The sequence below is a fragment of the Monodelphis domestica genome, chromosome 6 (assembly GCF_027887165.1).
Source record: "Monodelphis domestica isolate mMonDom1 chromosome 6, mMonDom1.pri, whole genome shotgun sequence".
Taxonomy (NCBI): Eukaryota; Metazoa; Chordata; class Mammalia; order Didelphimorphia; family Didelphidae; genus Monodelphis; species Monodelphis domestica.
The window spans coordinates 7,593,849-7,613,585 of record NC_077232.1 but is presented as its reverse complement, the minus strand read 5'-3'; the positions used below and the strand labels follow the sequence as shown (position 1 = coordinate 7,613,585).

General features: G+C 61.1%; 1 protein-coding gene across 3 annotated transcripts; it reads left to right on the top strand.

Moving 5' to 3' along the window:
* Nucleotides 1–759: 759 nt before the first annotated feature.
* Nucleotides 760–19,674, top strand: PCNX3 (pecanex 3). Of its 3 annotated transcripts, none has more exons than XM_056801330.1 (35): nt 760–1,004; nt 1,476–1,663; nt 1,806–1,905; nt 2,004–2,043; nt 2,189–2,284; nt 2,480–3,646; nt 3,788–3,914; nt 3,994–4,169; nt 4,560–4,656; nt 5,204–5,315; nt 5,715–5,875; nt 6,452–6,605; nt 6,856–6,888; nt 7,092–7,263; nt 7,353–7,463; nt 7,553–7,644; nt 7,851–7,960; nt 8,081–8,186; nt 8,448–8,540; nt 9,199–9,349; nt 10,959–11,103; nt 11,339–11,516; nt 12,139–12,247; nt 12,385–12,514; nt 12,912–12,970; nt 13,079–13,294; nt 14,762–15,015; nt 16,368–16,598; nt 16,863–16,966; nt 17,117–17,264; nt 17,347–17,577; nt 18,095–18,369; nt 18,447–18,571; nt 18,674–19,017; nt 19,108–19,674. In XM_056801330.1, exons 1-35 carry the CDS (start codon nt 852–854, stop codon nt 19,306–19,308), a joined length of 6,189 nt encoding a protein of 2,062 aa, XP_056657308.1. In that variant the 5' UTR covers nt 760–851; the 3' UTR covers nt 19,309–19,674. The 3 variants fall into 3 exon arrangements, with proteins under 3 accessions (XP_056657308.1, XP_056657307.1, XP_056657309.1); XM_056801329.1 differs by having other exon boundaries at nt 761–1,004; nt 5,180–5,315; XM_056801331.1 differs by having other exon boundaries at nt 763–1,004; nt 2,480–2,932; nt 5,180–5,315.
* Nucleotides 19,675–19,737: the final 63 nt, after the last annotated feature.

Genomic DNA, 19,737 nt, shown 5'->3' with positions numbered 1-19,737 from the left:
CTTACAGAGTCTCTGGAACTTGCCCCGAGCGAATGCTCATATGTGGGGTAGGATTTAAATTCGGGTCTTCCTGACTCTGCTGACACTACATGTTGTTTCCCTCTCCCCGTTAGAATCTAAGCTCCTTGAGGGTAGGATCCATGTTTTTGCCTTTTTATCCCCAGCGTTCAGCAGAGCACGAAAGACGAAGCAAACGATTCACAAACGTTTGTAGATAGACAACTTCCTCCAGGCAGTGACAAGCCCCTCGCACCAGAAGCGGGATTTTCCGCCGCCCCCTATCGCCCTCTTCTCCGTCGCGCAGGCGCCTTGGCGGATTCTTTTTCTGTTCCCGCCCCTCCGTAGTCCAGGCTGGGCTGGCTCCACCCCCTTTGACCACGCCCACATAGCTGGGGCGGGGGCGGTCGGTACCAGCGCCTGCGTATGACCGGCCTCGGCGCCCCGGCGCCTGCGTAGTCTCTCGTGGCGATTTTCCTTTTCCGGGTCCCCCCGGGTCTGGCGGGCGCATGCGCGTCCGGCAGCTGGCGGCTCGCGGCTTCTGCTTCCGGCCTTCACCGCCCCCCTCCCCATACCCCTCCCCCCCGCCGGGGCCGGCACCGGGAGCGGGAGTGTCTTCGAGAGCGAGCGCGGAGGCCCGGGGCGCGCGAGCTGCGGCAGGCGGCGGGGCCTCCGTCGGGCGGGGCGGGGCGGGGCGGGGCCGGGCCGCGCGGCGGGGGGGGGGCGGGGGGTGCAGGCCCCGCATGCGGCGAGCGCGGCGGGGGGCGGGGGGGGCGGCGAGGGGCCGGGCGCGGGGCCGCCCATGAGGGCCCCGGGCCCGGGCCCGCGGACGGCGCCGCCCCCCCCGGGCGGCCATGGGCTCCCAGGTGCTGCAGATCCTGCGCCAGGGCGTATGGGCCTCTCTCACTGGCGGCTGGTTTTTCGACCCGCACCAGAGCACCTTCTCCAACTGCTTCCACCTGTACACCTGGCTGCTGCTGCTGGCCCTGCCATTCCTGCTCTACATGGTGAGCGGGGAGGAAACTGAGGCACGGGGGGAAGGAGAAACCTGCGGGCTTGTGTGGACTCGGGGCTGCTGCTGCTGGCGCTGCCCTGCTGTACGTAGTGGTGGTGGAAAACTGAGGCACAGAGGGGGAGGAGGGGAGATCCACTGGCTTGTGTGGACATGAGGCTGTTGCTGTCCTGCTGCCCTTCCTGCTTTCCATGGGATGGGGGAAGGGGGGCTGACTGCTCCCACTTTGGGGCTGCTGTCTTTACTGCTCTGCAGGGAGACAACCCCAGGTATGGGGGACCAGGGAGGAGACCCTGAGTCTGTGTCATCTCTGCATTTGTTAACTTTGTCCAGTCTTGTTGTCACTGGCTGTCGCTTTCCTCTTTGGCTGGCCTGGGTTCTCCCAGCTTAACTCCTAGGAGCCTTTGGGATGCCAAGGGCAGGGAGAGGGCCAGGTGGCCCCATTAACCACCCTGCCCCCCCCCAGGTTCTGCCCCCCAGCATGTTGGTGGCAGCTGTGTACTGTCTGGTGGTAGCTGTTGTCTTCACCACCATCAAGACGGTCAACTACCGGCTCCATGCCATGTTCGACCAAGGGGAGATTGTGGAAAAGAGGAATTCAACTCTGGGGGAGGCCGAGGAAGAGCCCACTCCAGGGGACAGCAATCTGCCCAGGTAGGACCTGTTGAGACTGCTCGGCCTGCAGGACACCGCTGTGGAGGACCTAGTCTGGGAGGACTAGCAGGCAGAAGGGAGGAGGGGACGCCCTGGGGTGGCTGGCTGGCAGACTGGACTGACCACGTCCTCGCGCCCTCAGAGATCCTGGAGTGGAGATGACAGTGTTTCGCAAAGTGAGCTCGACGCCCCCGGTGCGGTGCAGCTCACAGCACTCTGTGTTCGGTTTCAATCAGGTCACGGTGAGTCATCCTCTAGCCCAGTTGGGGAGTGGGCCTTCCCTGGGGCTCCCCTCCCCAAGACATAGAATTGTCAGACCCATCTCTTTCTTTCCTGCCAGGAGTTGATACCCCGGATAGAGGACTCTGGACCACTCAGAGGTGAGAACCCATGGCTTACCTCCAGGGTGACTTGGACAGTTCCATGGGCCAAAGCACAGAGGCCAGCTCCTTGGGCCCCTTCCCCCCTCTAGGTGCTCAGGGGAGAGACTGTCAGAGCTGACCAGGCCCTCCATTCTTATTGTAGACATCAAGGAATTGGTGCGAGAGCAGGGCAGCAACAATGTGATTGTGACTGCCGCCGACCGCGAGATGCTAAAACTGAACTCTCCAGAAAAGCTGCGTAAGTGGACTTGGGGGTAAGGGGGGGGGGGGCTGGGTCTCTTTGCTTCTCTAGCTCTTGAGCTCCTGTCTACCTGAGGGGAGAGAGGGGGTCACTGCTTTTCCCATTAGCCCAAGGGAAAAGGGAGCCTTAGGGGTCCTGTTTTCTCTAGGGCCCTCGTCAATGCCTCTCCTCTTTCCTTTGCTTTTCTTTCAGTTGGAGATCTTCCCCAAACTCCTCCAGGACCTCCTCCCCCAGCCCCTTCCCTGCCCAGCACAGACTCCTCCGAACGTTCCCCCCTGGCTGGCCACAGGGGTCCCTCCTGGAGTGGAGCAAGCGGGGCAGACACACCCATGAGCCCCCTGCTCAAAGGGAGTCTCAGTCAAGAGCTGAGTAAAAGCTTCTTGAACCTGCCTCTGCCTGACCGGCCACTTGTGCGCACCAGCAGCCGGAAGGAAAAGCGGGGGGGAGCCGGCTACCAGCCCCTGGACCGGCAAGGCTCGGGGGACCCTGTGCCCCAGAAAGCTGGCTCCTCGGACTCCTGCTACAGTGGCACCGACAAGGAGACCCTGAGCAGCTTTAAGAGCGAGAAGACCAACTCCACTCACCTGGACAGCCCCCCCACAGGCCATCCAAGGGACGGCAGTGACACAGACCCGCCGTCTGAAGGTGACCTCCCCCCCTCCCCTGATGCTGGGGTCCCCTCCGACGACACCCTGCGCTCCTTTGACACAGTGATCGGGGCTGGCACTCCTCCAGGGGGCCCTGAGCCCCTCCTGGTTGTCCGGCCCAAGGACCTGGCTCTGCTTCGGCCTGGCAAACGCAGAACCCCGATCCGCCGGCACTCTCCCCCAAACCGAGCCCCCCGGCGCCCTTACCCTGCGCCAGGCCGCCCCCTGCTGGAAGGTGGGGGCTTTTTTGAGGATGAGGACACAAGTGAGGGCAGTGAGCTGAGCCCAGCCTCAAGCCTTCGGTCCCAGAGACGCTTTAGCACTGACAGTTCCTCTTCTACCTCCTGTTATTCCCCTGAGGGGTCCAGGGGGGCTGGGGGTGGGCCCCGAAAGCGGCGGGCGCCCAGGGGGGCCGAAGAAGGGGCCACAGTGCCCCCTAAGCGTCCATATGGAGCCCAGCGAACCCCCAGCACCGCCAGCGCCAAGACACATGCCCGCGTGCTCAGCATGGATGGGGCTGGGGGTGATGGCCTTCGGGCCCCCCTGGCAGGCTCCAAAGCAGAGTTAGAGGCCCAGGCTGGGGGTGAACCCGCAGTGGCCTTGGCCTCCCTACCACCGTCAGACAGCTTTGCCCTGGGGAGCCGAAGGGGCCCCACTGCCAACCAGCCAGGTTGGCGGGGGGAGCTCCAGGAAGAAGGCGCAGTTGGGGGTGGTGAGTGAAGGCCATGCAGATTGGGGGTGGGGGGGGGCAAGGGGTGGACGCGGTTTGTGCCAGCCTAGGGCAGGGCAAGGTCTGTGCTTTGGGGCCTGAGAGCAGAGGGATAACACCTAGGCATGTGGGGTTCTTTCGGAGGGGCTGCCGAGGAGGGCACCAGGCGGGACCGGTCGAGCAGTGTGCGGCGAACCCAGGCCATCCGGAGGCGCCACAATGCTGGGAGCAACCCCACCCCACCCTCATCTGTCATGGGCTCTCCCCCCAGGTGAGCTGGCCCCAGTCCCCTAACCCCAGGAAACCCCCTTGGCCTCTTCTGGGGACTGACCACTGCCTCCATCCCCTAGCCTGCAGGAAACCCAGAGAGGCCGTGCAGCCTCTCACTCCCGAGCCCTGACCCTACCCTCAGCCCTCCACTTTGCCTCATCTCTGCTGCTGCCTCGGTCAGGAGCCAACGTGCACGAGGCCTGCACTTTTGACGACACTTCGGAGGGTGCCGTGCACTATTTCTACGACGAGAGCGGTGAGCCCTCTTGGCATCCTTGACCTGATCCTCCCATTGTGGGCCTTCTAGCCTGGAGCAGGGCAGCCCCAGTGCCTATGGTCTTCCCTTCCCTGCAGGCCTGCCCTTTCAGACACCTGGACCCTTTCCTTACACAGACCTGTGTTTCCCCCTCTTTTGGCAGAGGAGGAAAGGTTTCAGAGGAATCAGGGAGCCAGACCTTCCTAGCTCCATCTGCCTAGGGGTCCATTTTCTTTCTTGCCTTGGCACTCTAGCCCATCCCAGGGGGACACAGCTCAGACTCTCCCCTCACCTGCTTCATCACCATGGGGCTTTGGGGCTCTCAGCCTCAGAGCACATGGAGGGGTTAAACCCCAGCTCTGATGGCTGCTTTCTGCTTCCCCCTCCTAGGGGTGCGCCGTTCCTACACCTTTGGTCTGGCAGGGGGCGGCTACGAAAACCCCGTGGGACAGCAAGTCAGTGGGGAACAAGGGACCAACGGGGCCTGGTGAGTGTCCTTCTCACTGTCCTTTCTCATTCTACTTGGCCAGGGTCTGCCCAGGGCCACAGCCTTAGGGTATCTCACTTGTAGTTGGGTGCTGGGGTGAGTGGGAGGAATCTCCTTTTGGGCCCTGGGACTCCAGGTCCTCATCTTCTTGGGGACTCCTGGATGGATGGGAGGGGTGGAGACGGATAACTGAGAGGCTGAGGAGGAAGAGAGCAACAGGGTCAAGCTCTCCCTGGAGCCATCTTTCCCCATCCATTTCCTCTTCCCGAGCTTTCTCATTTGCCTAGTCTTAGGCACCCCTCCAGCCACAATCACTGGTGGGTGCCACATTCTCTTCCCTGGCCTTCATCCCCCCTCTCTTTGTCACTCAACTCCTGGGATCTGGTCCCTTTGGATCCCCTTTCCTTTCTCTGTCTCTCTCTTTTTCCATCTCCCTCCCTCTCTCCTATTCTCACTCTGTCTTTCTCCCTCTTGCTTTCTTATCTTTCTCTTTTTCTTTTTCTTTCTCTTTCTCTCCCTCCAGGGACCGCCACTCTCATTCCTCCAGCTTTCATTCTGCTGAGGTCCCTGAGGCAACAGGAGGTCTGGGCCTGCTCCAACCCCGTCCTGTGGTGTTGCAGGGAATGCAGGTCCGGAGGGTGCCCTTGGAAATACCTGAGGTGAGAAGGAACCCCCTGGAGTTCAGGGCCCTGGGCGAGGAGGGCTCCCTCTGGGTCTGGAGGAAGGTGGGCTACCTGGTTCAGGACCCAAGGAAAGGATGAACCAGGCCAGAGGCCAAGGTGGGATGAGGTGTCCACTGAGGTCTCTTCAAGCTCTAGACCTGGGACCTAAGAAGGTACAGGTTTAGATCCAAAAATGGAAGGATGGTAGATGGTGGCTCCTTTTCCCTTGGGGCCTTCCCAGCTCTAGCGGGCCATGTTGGCCTGGGTGTTCCCCAACATTCCTAGAATTCTCTGAGCTGGGGGCTGCGGCCTGAGGTACATTGGGAGGTTCCCTGGTGGGAACCATTATCTGGGCTGGAGGTCCCCTGGCCTGACATCCGTGGGTCGGGCTGACAGTTTGACCTGCTGGACCAAGATTCTCTGCATGAGTCCCAGGAGCAGACCCTCATGGAAGAGGCGCCTCCACGGCCCCAGCATAGCTACAAGTACTGGCTCCTCCCTGGTCGCTGGACCCCTGTGCGTTATGAGAGGCTGGCCCTGCTGGCCCTGCTGGACCGGTGAGCTCCCTTTGGCCTGGGAAGCTCTTGGGTGGCAGAGGCACAAGCCTGGCCTCTGCGCTTAATCTTTGGGGGATGGTACATGGGCTCAGTGGAGGGGTTTGACCAGATGATCTGAGGGTTCCATCCTGTGAGTGGTTGGTAAGCTCTAGCCTTGTGGGAGACGTGCCCACACCCAGCCCCCAAGAGTCCCCAGAAAGGACTGCTGAATGCCCAGCTGGTGCAGCCAGAGGCATCAAGGGTGTGCACTGTGGGCTGGCCCCATGCCACTCTCAGTGCTCAGGTTCACTTCCATTCAACAGAAGGGGTCCCTTCAGCGTGCCTAGCACAGTGCTAGATATTGGGCTCACTAATATCCAGCAAGTAGGAACCACATGCTAAATACTTTTTGGATGATGCATGAAGGAAACTGGCCTGGCCCTCTAGGACCTTCCACATTCCTGGGGGTCTTCGTTTGATCCATTGCACAGGGCCCAGACCCTTGATTCCCACAAGTGGGTTCTTCTTACAAGAGAGGGGAAAGGGAAGGGGCCGCAGGCCATCAGGCCAGACCTACTGACCTGATGGCCCCTGCAGGACTCGGGGGGTGCTGGAGAACATCTTCGTGGTCTGGTTGGGCAGTCTGGTGGCCTTTCTGGGCTACCTGCTCCTCCTGAAAGGCTTCTTCAGGGACATTTGGGTCTTCCAGTTCTGCCTGGTTATTGCCTCCTGCCAGTACTCGCTGCTCAAGGTCAGGCCCTTAGTGGCCCCCATTCCCCAGCTCTCACTAGCCCCCATTCCCTAACCCACCCCCTTCTTGCTGCTGCCAGACCTAGAGCCCCACCCCCCCGAGACCCAGAGCCCCCCTGACCTCCCTGCCAGCCCTAGAGCCCCTCTGCTTCTGGCCTTGTGCTTTCCAGCCCTGCTCAGCTTAGCTCCCCTCCATCTTTGAGCTGTGCAGCCCCCTCATCCCTAGTTCAGCTGGGTCCCATTTCTTGCAGAGTGTCCAGCCTGATGCTGCCTCTCCCATGCACGTGAGTATCTGCCACCAGCTTGGGGCAGGGGGGGAGTCTAAGGCGGGGGCCCTGTCTGATGGGAGGCCTGGGCCTCTGATGGTGAGCAGGCTCAGGGTCAGGAAGCAGGGCTCAGTGAGGCCGGGCTGTCTGGCACGGGGGATTCCCAGTATGGGTCTGGGAGGGTCCAAATTCCAGGCGCTCCTGTCTGGCTTCTTCCCCAGGGTCACAACTGGGTGATCGCATACAGCCGGCCCGTCTACTTCTGCTGCTTCTGCCTTCTCATCTGGCTGCTGGACGCCCTGGGCTCAGCCCTGCCCTTCCCTCCCGTCTCCCTCTATGGCCTCACCCTCTTCTCTGCCCCCTTCTTCTTTTGTGCCCGAGATGTCGCCACTGGTGAGGAGTCCTGGGGGGGCTGGGCAGGGTGGGGGGCCCTCCGGGCTTCGGGGCAGAAGCTGATGGCTCCCTCCCCGGTGTCCCTGCAGTCTTTACCTTGTGCTTTCCCGTCGTCTTCCTCCTGGGCCTCCTGCCCCAGGTCAACACCTGCCTCATGTACCTGCTCGAGCAGATTGACATGCACGGCTTTGGGGGCACAGGTATGCTGGGGCACCCCCAGAGGTGGGGTGGGGGGAGAGCCAGGCTCGGGAGCTGGGCCAGGGCCTGACCACTTCCTCTTCCCCCTTAGCGACCACCAGCCCTCTCACTGCTCTGTACAGCCTCCTCCGAAGCCTCCTGGCGGCCGCACTGCTCTATGGCTTCTGCCTTGGGGCTATTAAGGTAGGAAGAGACCACAGATCAGGCCAGGCCAAGGGGAGAGGGCCAAGGGGCACTGTGAGGCCAAGCCTGATGGGGGAGGGGGTCAGCAGCGGCAGAGTTTTGTGGGAACCATGACAGGGAGCCCAAGGAGCGGTTCCAGCCCCCAGCCCCCACTGTTCTGGGCCCTTGGTGGGACCTCCCCTCCCCCAATTTGCTCTCCACCACAGGCTCCCTGGCCAGATCAGCACGTGCCTGTCCTCTTCTCAGTCTTCTGTGGCCTCCTGATGGCGATATCATACCACCTCAGCCGCCAGAGCAGTGACCCCGCCGTCCTCTGGTCTGTTCATTGCCAGGGTCCCCCCTGCTGCTCCCTACTCACCAGACCCTCCCTCTCTGGGGATGTTGCCCCCTGCCCACGGGGGCATGGCTGGGCTCACCCACCGTCAATCTCTCCTAGGTCCCTGATCCGCACCAAGCTTTTCCCTGACCTGGAAGAGCGGAACCTAGAGACTCCGCGTGCGGAAGCCCCAGACCCACTGCCTGGCAAACTGAGGCAGTCTGTGGTGAGATCTGGGGCGCTGTGGTTGCTGGCATCAGGGCCCCAACTGGAGGGGCTTTGGTGAGCCAGCATGTGGGCAGCAGGGGAGCATGGCTGGGACCTGGAAGGCTCTCTGGAGCTGGAGAAGGGTTAGGAGGCTGAGAGGGTGGAAGCAGGTGGTGAGAGGCCAATCTAGAGCCATGTGAGCAGGATGGGCAGGCTCCAGTCAGGGGCAGATGGGGTGGGCATGTGGGCAGGCTCCACTGAGCAGCATCTCTGCCCCCAGCGGGACATCTTGCACTCAGACCTTGTGATGTGCCCGGTGATTGCCGTGCTCAGCTTTGCCATCAGTGCCAGCACCGTCTTCATTGCCCTCAAGGTGGGTGTGGGCTGGGGTGGTCAATGTGTGCAGTCCAGCCCTGACTCCACCATCCATGTCACTGCTCAGCCTTGAACCTCCACATTTTGCTCCATTGCTATCCCTCGTGGTTGGGGGGGTTGGAGAGCAGCTTCCCCAGGGCCACCTGGAGCAAGCCTCACAGGCAGAACTTGAATGCAGAGCTGCTGAGCCCAAGACCAGCTATTTTCCCACCCTACGAGTCCTAGGCCTTACTCAACAAAAGCCTGCATTTCCTGACCACTGGCTATTTGCAATGCCATTAAAGAAGGGGAAGGGATACAGACCATTTGGGGGGAAAGCCACACAGTCCCTCTTCCCCCCAAAAGCTGAGCACCTAGGAGGGATGAGGAGGAGCCCTCCTTGGTGTAACCCTGGCCAGGAAGGTGCCCAGGGGGACTTCTGACCCTGTGTGTAAGTAGGGTAAAGCTGCACCACCTGCCTCCTGGCCTGGAAGGAAGTGCTTCTGTCTTCTCTTGGCCGCTGGAGTAGGAACACTTCCTGTGTTTCCTCTCCTCCAGCTCATCTGCAGGGTCTTGAGGAGAGGGCAGGTCTTCTCCCCCACTGTGGGTGCAGGGTGACCCTGGGAGACACGCTGCCGGTGGTAACTCCCACCTGACACCTCCTCCTCCCCCTGCAGTCTGTCCTGGGCTTTGTCCTCTATGCCCTGGCTGGCCTGGTGGGCTTCCTCACCCATTACCTCCTGCCTCAACTCCGCAAGCAGCTTCCCTGGTTCTGCCTCTCTCAGCCCGTGCTCAAGTCCCAGGAGTACAGCCAGTTTGAAGTGCGCAGTGAGTGACCCTCCCCAAACCCCAGAGCCTTAGAAACGGGAGTCTGAAAGTTCCCTAGGTTAGGTGGCATCTGCCTAGTCTGCCCTGGGAGGCACACCCAGGGGCTGCCCTCATGGAGCTTCCATTCCCTGGAACCCTGCTCAGAGCCAATCCACAGGTTGACTGACTGATCTTGGGGGTTTCTCTGGCTTTCCTCTCTGTTCTATGGTTGCCAATAACTCAGAATCTCACCTTTGGCCAATTCTCATCAGCCTTTTGTTCCCTGTACTTTTCCTGTATGTGAGGGTGCCCTAAGGGTGATAAAAACCATTGTTCCTTTTACCTCTGAGAATCTAGGGGGAGAAGGGGGGCCTCTTGTACCCAAGAAAGAAGCCTTTCTCACTTATGGCACAAGGCCTGGGGCCTGGCACAGAAACTCCCTTTTCCCCAATCCCACTTTCAGTGCCTGAGACAAGGCATCCCATCCAGGAGGACCCCAGGGATGAGCCACTCCTAGATGTCCCAGCTGCACCCACTTGACACATCCGGAGAGCTGATTCTTACCTCTCTTAAAATAAGTCTGACTGGCTACCAGCACCTTGAAAATCCATGTCACAGCCAATTGGAGCAATACCCCTCTTCCCCTCCTCTCCTGCAAAAAGCGAATCCTGCCCTTAACTAAGTAACAGGCCAGCAGAAAAGCCAGCTACTGTGACCTGGCAGGACAACGTCTGCTGCCTCCTTTCATTGACCCTTCGCTGAGCGTTGCAGGGGTGCTCACCACGTCCCTGGCTGGCTGGTTCCCCCAGCTCTGGCACACAGATTGCTTCTGCATCCCCCAGGCCCTCCAGCCTTCTCTATTCTCCTATCTGTGTCTCCATCCTCCCAGGTCAGACCCTCCAGGGGTTTGTAACCTTGCAGTCCCCCTTGACCATTCCTTCCCACTCCTTGACTACCCAGATCTAATCAGTTCCCAAGTTTTGGCCATGGCCCTCCCCTGGCCTCCACTCACACCTGAGTTGGATCTCTTGGTATTTCCTTAGCAGTATGGCTATTGTACTCGATCCCTCCAGGGGAATGGAAGCTCCTTAAGGGCCTAGCACAGTGCTGGCCACATATTAAGCACTTTACTGTTACGGAATCTGGTCCTACTGGATGGTTTGAGTCTCGTTCCCTTTGAGAGCTGGTAGGGGCCCTGGATCATCTTGGGAAGGAGATTGTTCCAGCCAGGCCGTGGTGGCTGCAGAGAACCAGGACAGTGCTTTTGCTGGCTGCTGATCAGCTGGCCCTATGGCCTGCGATAGAGCTTTTGTGGAAGCGGATGGGCATCCACCCCCGTCAGACCCTGGGTTACTGGATCTTACTGCCCTCTCCCCCATGGAGGTGGTAGCTTTGGCCTCTGCTCTAGTTTGAGAGAACCTGGGGCCTAGAGGAGAGGGACCAGGCCTTAAATCCAAGCACCTGCCCCTACCTGCTAGCTCTGTCCTGGGCAAAGCAGCCCCTCAGTGCTACCCATTGGCACAGTAGGGGCAGACAGAGATTCTTGCCTTGCCTCATCTCACTGAACCAAGAACCCTGTGGCCCTCTCTACTAGCCCCTAGACTGCTCAGTGACCTTTGGCTCCCTGTAGGTGCAGCCCAGTTGATGTGGTTCGAGAAGCTGTACGCATGGCTGCAATGTGTGGAGAAGTACCTCATCTACCCGGCTGTGGTGCTCAATGCTCTCACTGGTGATGCCCACGCCGTCAGCGGCCGCCCGGACAAGTTCTGCCTCTAGTGAGAGGGTCCCCCGGATACTGGGGGATACCTGGATCCTAGGAACACTCACCTATCTGGTGGTGTTCCCTTCTTTTGGGGGGGACCCCCTTGCCCACCTGCCTCTTCCTTGTCAGGGGCCTCACCAGGACAGGGATGGGTAATCTGTAATCTGGCATGGGCCCCCAGGGTGGCATAAGGAGAGCAGGCACACATGGGGCCCTCTAACCCATCCTTTCCCCCTCCTTGCCTCCAGCTGTCGGGCCCTCCTGATGACAGTGGCCGGCCTGAAGCTTCTGCGCTCGGCCTTTTGTTGCCCTCCTCAGCAGTACCTGACTTTGGCCTTCACAGTCCTGCTCTTCCATTTCGACTATCCTCGCCTCTCCCAGGGCTTCCTGCTGGACTACTTCCTCATGTCCCTGCTTTGCAGCAAGGTGGGTCCCATAGGTGCTGGGGGAGCCAGGGCCACTGGGGCAGATGCAGCTTCTCTAGGTCCCCCTTCCTCACTCCCCCTTCTAAGAAAGGGGAGCTGTCATTGCCTTCCTCAGGGATTGAGAGCCCATCCTGGGCAGTGACCAATTGTCAGGGGCTGGGAAGAGGGGGGCTGATGCAAGAGTAGAAGAAGCACTGCATTTCAGACCCTTACCTTGGATGTTCCTGTGCCCTCTCCTCCCAGAAAAGGCTGATGCTGCCAGCAGGGCCATGTCTTTGCCCCATCCCCAGGCTGTAGAAAAAGGGCAACCTGTTGGTGCTGGAATCCCCAAATGATGCGGTTCGGGGCCTGGGCTCCCCTGAGGTCACAGCTCTGGGAGCAGCTGTCACACATGCTGGTGGTGTTACCTGCTCTGCCTCGCAGCTTGCCCTGGCCAAAGCCCGTATCTCAGACTGGGACAAATGCCCACGGCTTGTCCAGACTAGGGAGGGTGCGCCCTCTAGACGAGGAGACCCAAGAGGAGGCAGCCCTGGCCCTCAGGCCAGCCTGGCTGCTTGTCTGGGTGGGGTGGGGGGAGCAGCGCCCCTGCTAACCCCACATTTTCTTTTTCTTCCCCTCTCCAGCTGTGGGACTTGCTGTACAAACTCCGCTTCGTGCTCACCTACATTGCTCCTTGGCAGATCACCTGGGGCTCGGCCTTCCATGCCTTTGCGCAGCCCTTTGCTGTGCCCCGTACCCTTTGGGACAGCAGGGATGGGGTGGGGGGTGTTGGCTCAGAGGGGGATCAGGGGTAGAGGAAGACTTGGCGACTGGGAGGGCAGGGGGTCAGCACCTCCGGGTTCGGTTACCACCTTGACTCCTGGCCACAGACTCTGCCATGCTGTTCGTGCAGGCCCTGCTCTCTGCCCTCTTTTCCACTCCTCTCAACCCCTTGCTGGGCAGTGCTGTCTTTCTCATGTCCTATGCTCGACCCCTCAAGTTTTGGGAGCGAGACTACAAGTGAGTGACCGGGGGCCTGGGCAGTTTTCCGTCCTACCTTAGTGGACTTCAGTGTCTGTCCCTGGCTGTTGTGGGTGCAGCTCTGGGCTGCTAGTTCTTACCCTCAGGGAGCTGCCAGGCCAGCTAGGAGTCTCAGAGCCATAGGCCAGGGCAGGACTCAGCCTGGAGACTTGGGAAGACTGGTGGGGAAGCAAGCTAGTTTGTAAAGGTGAGCGGCCCAGTTTGGGTTGGGGGTAGGAGGAGGAAGGTAAGTTGACTGGGGCCGGGCTAGGAGTTGGGTCTGTTGGGCAGCTGGGCACTCTGGAGATGATGGAGCAGGCGGGTTTGGGGAGCTGGCCAGAGTTGCCCTGGCAGTGCCCCAGCCTCACTTTTCTCCCTTTCTGCTCCTCCCCCGTAGCACTAAGCGTGTGGATCACTCCAACACCCGCTTGTCCACCCAGCTGGATCGGAACCCTGGTGTGTACCTCTTCCCAGGCCATATGCAGTGTCCTTGGTGGGGTCATTTGGGGCCACTTCCAGGGGAGAAGGGTATCACCTCACCTGTTTGCCTGTCCTTGGTAACAGGTGCCGATGACAATAACCTCAATTCCATATTCTACGAGCATCTGACACGCTCCCTGCAGCACACGTTGTGTGGAGACCTGGCCCTTGGCCGCTGGGGCAACTACAGCCCTGGGGACTGCTTCATCCTGGCCTCTGACTACCTCAATGCCCTGGTGCACCTCATTGAGGTCGGCAACGGCCTTGTCACTTTCCAGCTGCGGGGCCTGGAGTTCCGGGGTGAGCTGCTGGGGGGCTCCAGGGAATGAATGGGGGCACTGGGGCAAAGGTCTGAGAGGCAGGGCCAGGCAGGCACACATAGACATGGAGACCACGTTTCGTGAGTGAGAACTGCCAGGCCAGGGGAGGGGGCAAGAGAGAGCTCGGGAGGTTCTCCTGGCCCCTGGTAAGGACCCATGGTGTGTGCCTATTGCCACGAGCAACAGCAGACTTACCGAAAATTACATTTTTGTGTGAAGTATTAGGTCTTTGCCCTCCAGAAAAGGGGGAAAGGGGCAGGCAGAGAACCCTAAACCTAAACCTAAAGGGCAAAGAGATCTCCAGGAGGCACACAGACCATAGCCCTCTTTGGGGAAGCAGGCCCATGCTGACACCATAGCCTAGCTGGGGTTGGGGTAGATATGATGCAGTGGGGCCTGGAGGATTGGGATGCATTTGGAAAGGAAGAAAAAGTGAGGGGGCTAGTATGGGGCAGAGAGGAGAGCAGTCAGCACTGAAGTGTCACCTGCTGGGTGCTGGGCCTTGTGCTAATCATTGGGGTGCAAAGGTAGACAAAAGACAGGCCCTGCCCATGATGAGCCCCTAGTCTCCCAAAGACCATATGTAGGCAGTTACATCTAGTAAGATCTGCTAGTGGGGATAGACAAGGAAGGCCCTAGACCAGTGTTGGTGAGCCTTATTGTGCCCAGAGGGCAGTTTCAAGCTGTGAGCCTCCCATTACTGGAGAGAGCTGTGGAAGGAAGTGTTTGCTTTGGGTGATTGGATGGAGGGGTGGGGCATACAAAAAATGTCCGTGGGTGCTGGGAAGAGGAATGGAGCAGCTTCCCAAGTGCCATGTGCTACGTCTTTGCCAACGCTTTGCTCTAGACAAAGGGGGGAGATCCATGGGGAAAGGCTTCCCATAGAAGATTCCCAAGTCACCTTTCAAGCATTCGAGCATTTGTCGATCTTTGAGAAAGGCTTCATTTGCCTCCTGCTTCCTGGGGCCATGAGCATGATGGAGGGGAGGCCCTAGATATTCGGAGGGGGAGGGGTTCCTGAGGATCCCTGGGGCAGACATGATTCCAGAATTTGCAGGGCCTTGAAGGGGCATGAAACTGTAGCCAGACGGAATAGATTCTCTTCTGGCCTCCCTGGTGATGGGGAACTCGGGGTATATGGAGGTAGCCCATTCTACTTTTGAACAGTTTTTAATCACGAAGAAGCCAGAACTGGCACTTTGCCGCTGAGGATGGCGAGCAGATTGGCCTGGTCCATCTACCATGTTTGAAGGCAGCATGCTCTTTCCCACTCCCCTTTGGCCTTGGTCTCGTCTCACTTCACAGATAGGGAAACTGAGGCCAATTAGAGGTAAAGCCAGGACTGATGTTGGAGGGACAGGCCAGAAAGAGAGGCAGCAGGGCCCTCGAAAGCTGCTTTAAGCACTTAAGGCCAGCCCTCCTCGTCCCCCTTCCCCTGTCCTTCCAGGGACCTACTGCCAACAGCGGGAAGTGGAAGCCATCACTGAGGGTGTGGAAGAGGATGAGGGCTGCTGCTGCTGCGAGCCAGGCCACCTGCCCCGGGTGCTGTCCTTCAACGCTGCTTTTGGGCAGCGCTGGCTGGCCTGGGAAGTGACCGCCAGCAAGTATGTGCTGGAAGGCTATAGCATCAGCGACAACAACGCGGCCTCCATGTTGCAGGTGTTTGACCTGAGAAAGATCCTTATCACCTACTACGTCAAGGTACTTTGTGAGGGGGGGTTGCAGCAGAGATGTGGGGACCCGAGTGGCCTCTCTCTGGGGAGCCAGAGCTGCCTTTTGACAGGCAGGGAAATGAGAGTGCACAGAGCACACACATGGCTCCTCAGGCTCTGGGAAGGATGCAAGGTTCACACTGCCCTCTGCCCACTGGCACAAAGAAGCTGAGCTCTTTGTTCATTCACACAGCTTCAAGGTTGGCGAGACTAGGCCTAGGAGGCCCGGGGCCCCCCTAGGACCCCCGGACCCTTCTGCCTCTGGACGCACAGCTCCCCTAAAGCCTTAACTGCAAGCAGTTGTTACGCCTCCTCCCTGAGGTGGGCCAGCCCTGGGGAGGTCAGCGAGCGCCCGCCACAAGACCCTCAGGGAGGCTGGACTCATCGCAGCCCCGGGTTCTCGGTGCTGTGTCTGTTGAGTGTGCCATTCAGTCTTGGCTGTCCTTTTACCCATTTGGCTTGTGGGTTGGCATGTTGACCCCAGGACTGCTCTGTGGGGGTCCTTCAGCCTCTTCTGTCCCCACCTGACCACTGGCGCGCACACAGCCGTCTGGGTGCTGCTATCCAAACCAAAGTCCCCTGTGCCCAGTTGCAAACCCAGCACCTCAGGGGCTTCAGAATCCCACCCCAAATTGCCAGCCAGTGTCAGACTCGGCGCCGCTCCCCGAAAGGTATCCCGTAAGAGCCCGTGTCTAGGGCATGCTCTCCTCTCTCCTGGGGCATCAGACCAGGCCCAGGCATATTGGCCAGTGAAGGACACGCAGGCACCTTGTTGGGGTGCTGGTGTCCTGGCAGTCCTGTGGACCTGTTGCCATCTTCCCCGCTGCCCCATGATGCACAGTGATGGGTCTCAGGCCCCGAGTCACTCTGTGGGAAGACACAAGTGAGGCAATTCCAACCCATGGCCTTGGGTGCCCCCAGGACCCTTTGTCTCCCCCCCACCTTCCCAGGCTTGAGTGGGCAGATGCCACCACAGCCTCTCCTCTGTGCCAGGCAGGGTAGTTTTCTGTGGTTTAGACGGTGCTGCTGCCTTGCACACGTGCCCTGCCAGAGGGAGGGGGTGTGAGGGTCGGATGAAGGAGGAGGCATGGATGAGTCCCGGGATGGCCGGTGCTATAAGCACCGCCTTTGAGAATCCTCAGGGGCTGCTTACTGGGGGGAGGGGCAGGAGGCGTGGCCCTGGGGAGATGATGGCACTGTTTATTGAGGGGCCCCTGCAGTGGCCTCCCACTCACCCCCCTAGGCCCGAACTGGAGGTGGGCAACAGCGAGGGAGCCGGCTGGGCCTGCAGGCGAGTTCCCCGGGGCTCCCCCTGACCCCAGGCTCTTCTCCTTTCCCAAGAGCATCATCTACTACGTGAGCCGCTCTCCCAAGCTGGAGGCCTGGCTGAGCCACGAGGGCATTGGGGCAGCCCTCCGGCCTGTGCGTGCACCCGGCTACGCCGACTCGGACCCCACCTTCTCCCTGAGCGTGGATGAGGACTACGACCTGCGGCTGGCCGGCCTCTCATTGCCTGCCTTCTGTGCGGTGCATCTTGATTGGATCCAATACTGTGCCTCAAGGAGGGGCCAGGTGAGCTGGGCCTAGAGCCAGAGCCCCGGGCAGCCCGCCGCTCGCCGGGCATCTCCCGATTTCCCAAACTCCTAGGAGTTGGTACCTGGTATCGCCAAGGAGCTAGATCTGGCTGGCATCTCTTGGGCATGTGCCACACGTGAGACGTCTGCCAGATGCTGCGGAGAGCATCCCCACACTCCCCACAGAGCACATTTCGGGGTTCCTCTTTCTTCCCCCAACTCCCAAGGCCCAGGTCTGAGCCAGACTCTTGTTGTGTCTCAGCCAATGGAGCATGACTGGAACTCTCCTCTTGTCACCCTGTGCTTCGGGCTATGTGTACTGGGCCGCCGGGCTCTGGGGACGGCCTCCCACAGCATGGCAGCCAGGTGAGTCTGGTTCTGGGAAGTCCCTTCTGGCCCCCCGGGACCAAGAGAGGAGCTGCCCCCCCCCTTCCCATGCTCCTGCTCCCCCCCCCTTCCCCCTCCCCCCCCCCCCCCCCCCCCCCCCCGTGGCCCTGGCACTCCTCCCTCCTGCAGCCTGGAGCCCTTCCTCTACGGGCTGCACGCCCTCTTCAAGGGAGACTTTCGCATCACGTCCCCGCGGGACGAGTGGGTCTTTGCCGACATGGACCTCCTGCACCGCGTGGTGGCCCCAGGGGTGCGGATGGCCCTCAAGCTCCACCAGGTTTGTGGCCAGTGGGGGAGGTGGGGGGAGGCGGACAGCCTGCCCGCCCAGGGGCCTTGGCCAATGGTCTCCTCCTCCCCAGGACCACTTCACGTCCCCCGACGAGTACGAGGAGCCCGCCGTGCTCTACGACGCCATTGCGGCCAACGAGGAGCGCCTGGTGATCTCCCACGAGGGCGATCCTGCCTGGCGCAGTGCCATCCTCAGCAACACGCCGGCCCTGCTGGCCCTGCGCCATGTCATGGACGATGCCTCGGACGAGTACAAGATCATCATGCTCAACCGGCGGCACCTCAGCTTCCGCGTCATCAAGGTCTCTGCCCAGGAGGGCCCAGCACGTGCCAATGCCATGCTCTCCCCCTTGAACTGGCACCACCCTGGTGTGGAGTCTCCCTTTGGGTGTCTTTGCCTGTGGGCCTGCTGGTGGCAAAGCGCATGTGCGCAGGCAGCTGCCTCACCAAGCTGGGTGGCCGCCCGGGTCTTTGGAGGCGGGGAAGGGGCCGAGGGTGGTGGGCACAGAGCTTCCGGGTCAGATGTTGCCTTGGGCACTTGGCAGGATACTGATGAGCCTCAACTTCCTTATCTGCAAGATGGGGCGGTCAGGCCTTTGGCCTGTTCCTCAAGGACATGGAAGCTTGCTGGGCTCAGATTAGGGTACCAAGTAGTCCCCCAAAAGCCCTGGGTCCATTTGGGGGCAGCCCTACAGTTTTCAGGCATGGCGGGGAAGATGTGGAAGGGGTGCAAAGGATGGACACCGAAGGAACGGGGCCCAGGCTCCTCCCCACCCCCATCCCTTCTGGTCATTCTGACCTCTGACCCTTGTGCCCTAGGTGAACCGGGAGTGTGTGCGGGGCCTGTGGGCCGGCCAGCAGCAGGAGCTCGTGTTCCTCCGAAATCGGAACCCGGAACGCGGCAGCATCCAGAACGCCAAACAGGCCCTCCGGAACATGATCAATTCCTCCTGCGACCAGCCTCTGGGCTACCCCATCTATGTGTCTCCTCTCACCACCTCCTTCGCTGGCAGCCACCCCCAGCTCCATGCCCTGTGGGGGGGTCCGGTCAGCCTCGGGGCCATCGCCCGCTGGCTCCTGCGCAGCTGGGAAAGGTGAGGGGGTGCCGAGGCGGGAGTTGGGGGGCCGGGCCGGCCTCCCTGTCTCCCTAAGCCGAAGTCCTCTGCTCTAGGCTTCAGAAGGGCTGCGGGGCTGGCTGCAACAGCGGCGGGAACGTGGATGACTCCGACTGTGGGGGCGGCTCCTCCGTCAGCAATAACCCTCCGGCCCCCCACCCCACCCCCGAGACCCCCGCCGGTGAGGCCTGCTGTGGGGGGGATGAGAAGAGAGACACACTGTGGGGGAGGGAGCCCCCAGGACCCGCCTTGTGATGCTCTTTTTCCCCCTTCCCTTTCCCAGCCCGAGAGCAGCCCTTCCCCCTGGGCCTGGGCTGGACGCTGCGGCCTTCCCTGAGTGGGGCCGGCGACGGCTTCTCGTCACGACGAAGGAGAGAGGGTGGGCCTCCCTCCTTGCAGTGGCCCCCGCCCATGGGTGCTCCCCGGCTCCCAGGACCAGCCCCTTCCCCTGTGCCCGCCTCGCCCGCCCCCCCTGAAGGCCCCCAGCTGCCCCCAGCAGGCACACCTGCCCCCTTCGGCTATGAGGGCCCAAGCGGCAAGTGGAGCTTGGGGGGCAGGAAGGGTCTGGGGGGGTCAGACGGGGAAGCGGCCTCAGGGAGCCCCAAAGGCGGGCCCCTCCGATCTCAGGTAAGGCTGGGGGGGCTCGGGAGGGGGAGGGGTGGCTGCCGTGGAGCCAGCTCAGGCCAGGCTCAAGAAGATCCGTCACCTCCCCCTCAGGCGCCCGGCACCTCCCCCTTGGACCTTGGCCTCGGCCCGGACGTCAGCTCGGATGCTTCCCCGCCTGGCCCTGCCCAGGATCCTTCTCTCTCGGCCAGACCCTCTGAAGCTGGGACCCCTGGAGGTGGGGGCAACTGGCTGGCCCCCCCCGAGGAGCGGGAGAGCCCGGCGGCCCAGCCTTTACTGGAACATCAATACTGACCCGTCCGGACCCTGATGGGCCCGAGTGACTGAGTGTTCGGGGTCCAGCTCGGCCTCCGCCTGCCACAACTCGCCAAACCGATGGGCTGGTCCCGTTCAGAGCTCTGGAGCCAGGGGGCAGGGCCCTCTTCGCCGGGGGCCAGGCCTCGGGACTCGGGGGGGCTTCGCTCCCCCAGGATAGAGCCGGGGCTCGGCCCGGGACGGGGAGCCAGTGCCTCCGGGAGACGTCAGCCCCCATCCCGCCTCCCAGGGGCCCCGGAGCTTGGGCCCAAGCTGGGGAAGAAGGGAGAGGGGGGAGGGGTCCTTTTGGGTTTTTTTTTTCCCGCTTCTGAGACACCAGAATTAATAACACTATTTTTGATTTTGGTTGGAGTCTTCTTTGGTCATTTCACGGGCCGAGGAAGGGGGGGGCTTCTACCCCGGGGCTGT

Excerpts from the sequence above, each read along its gene's own strand:
- PCNX3 (XM_056801329.1), top strand. The coding sequence starts at position 852 with ATGGGCTCCCAGGTGCTGCAGATCCTGCGCCAGGGCGTATGGGCCTCT. Across the intron at positions 8,187-8,447 it reads GCAAACTGAGGCAGTCTGTG|CGGGACATCTTGCACTCAGA; the intron begins GTGAGATCTGGG and ends CTCTGCCCCCAG. Across the intron at positions 11,104-11,338 it reads CCGGACAAGTTCTGCCTCTA|CTGTCGGGCCCTCCTGATGA; the intron begins GTGAGAGGGTCC and ends CCTTGCCTCCAG.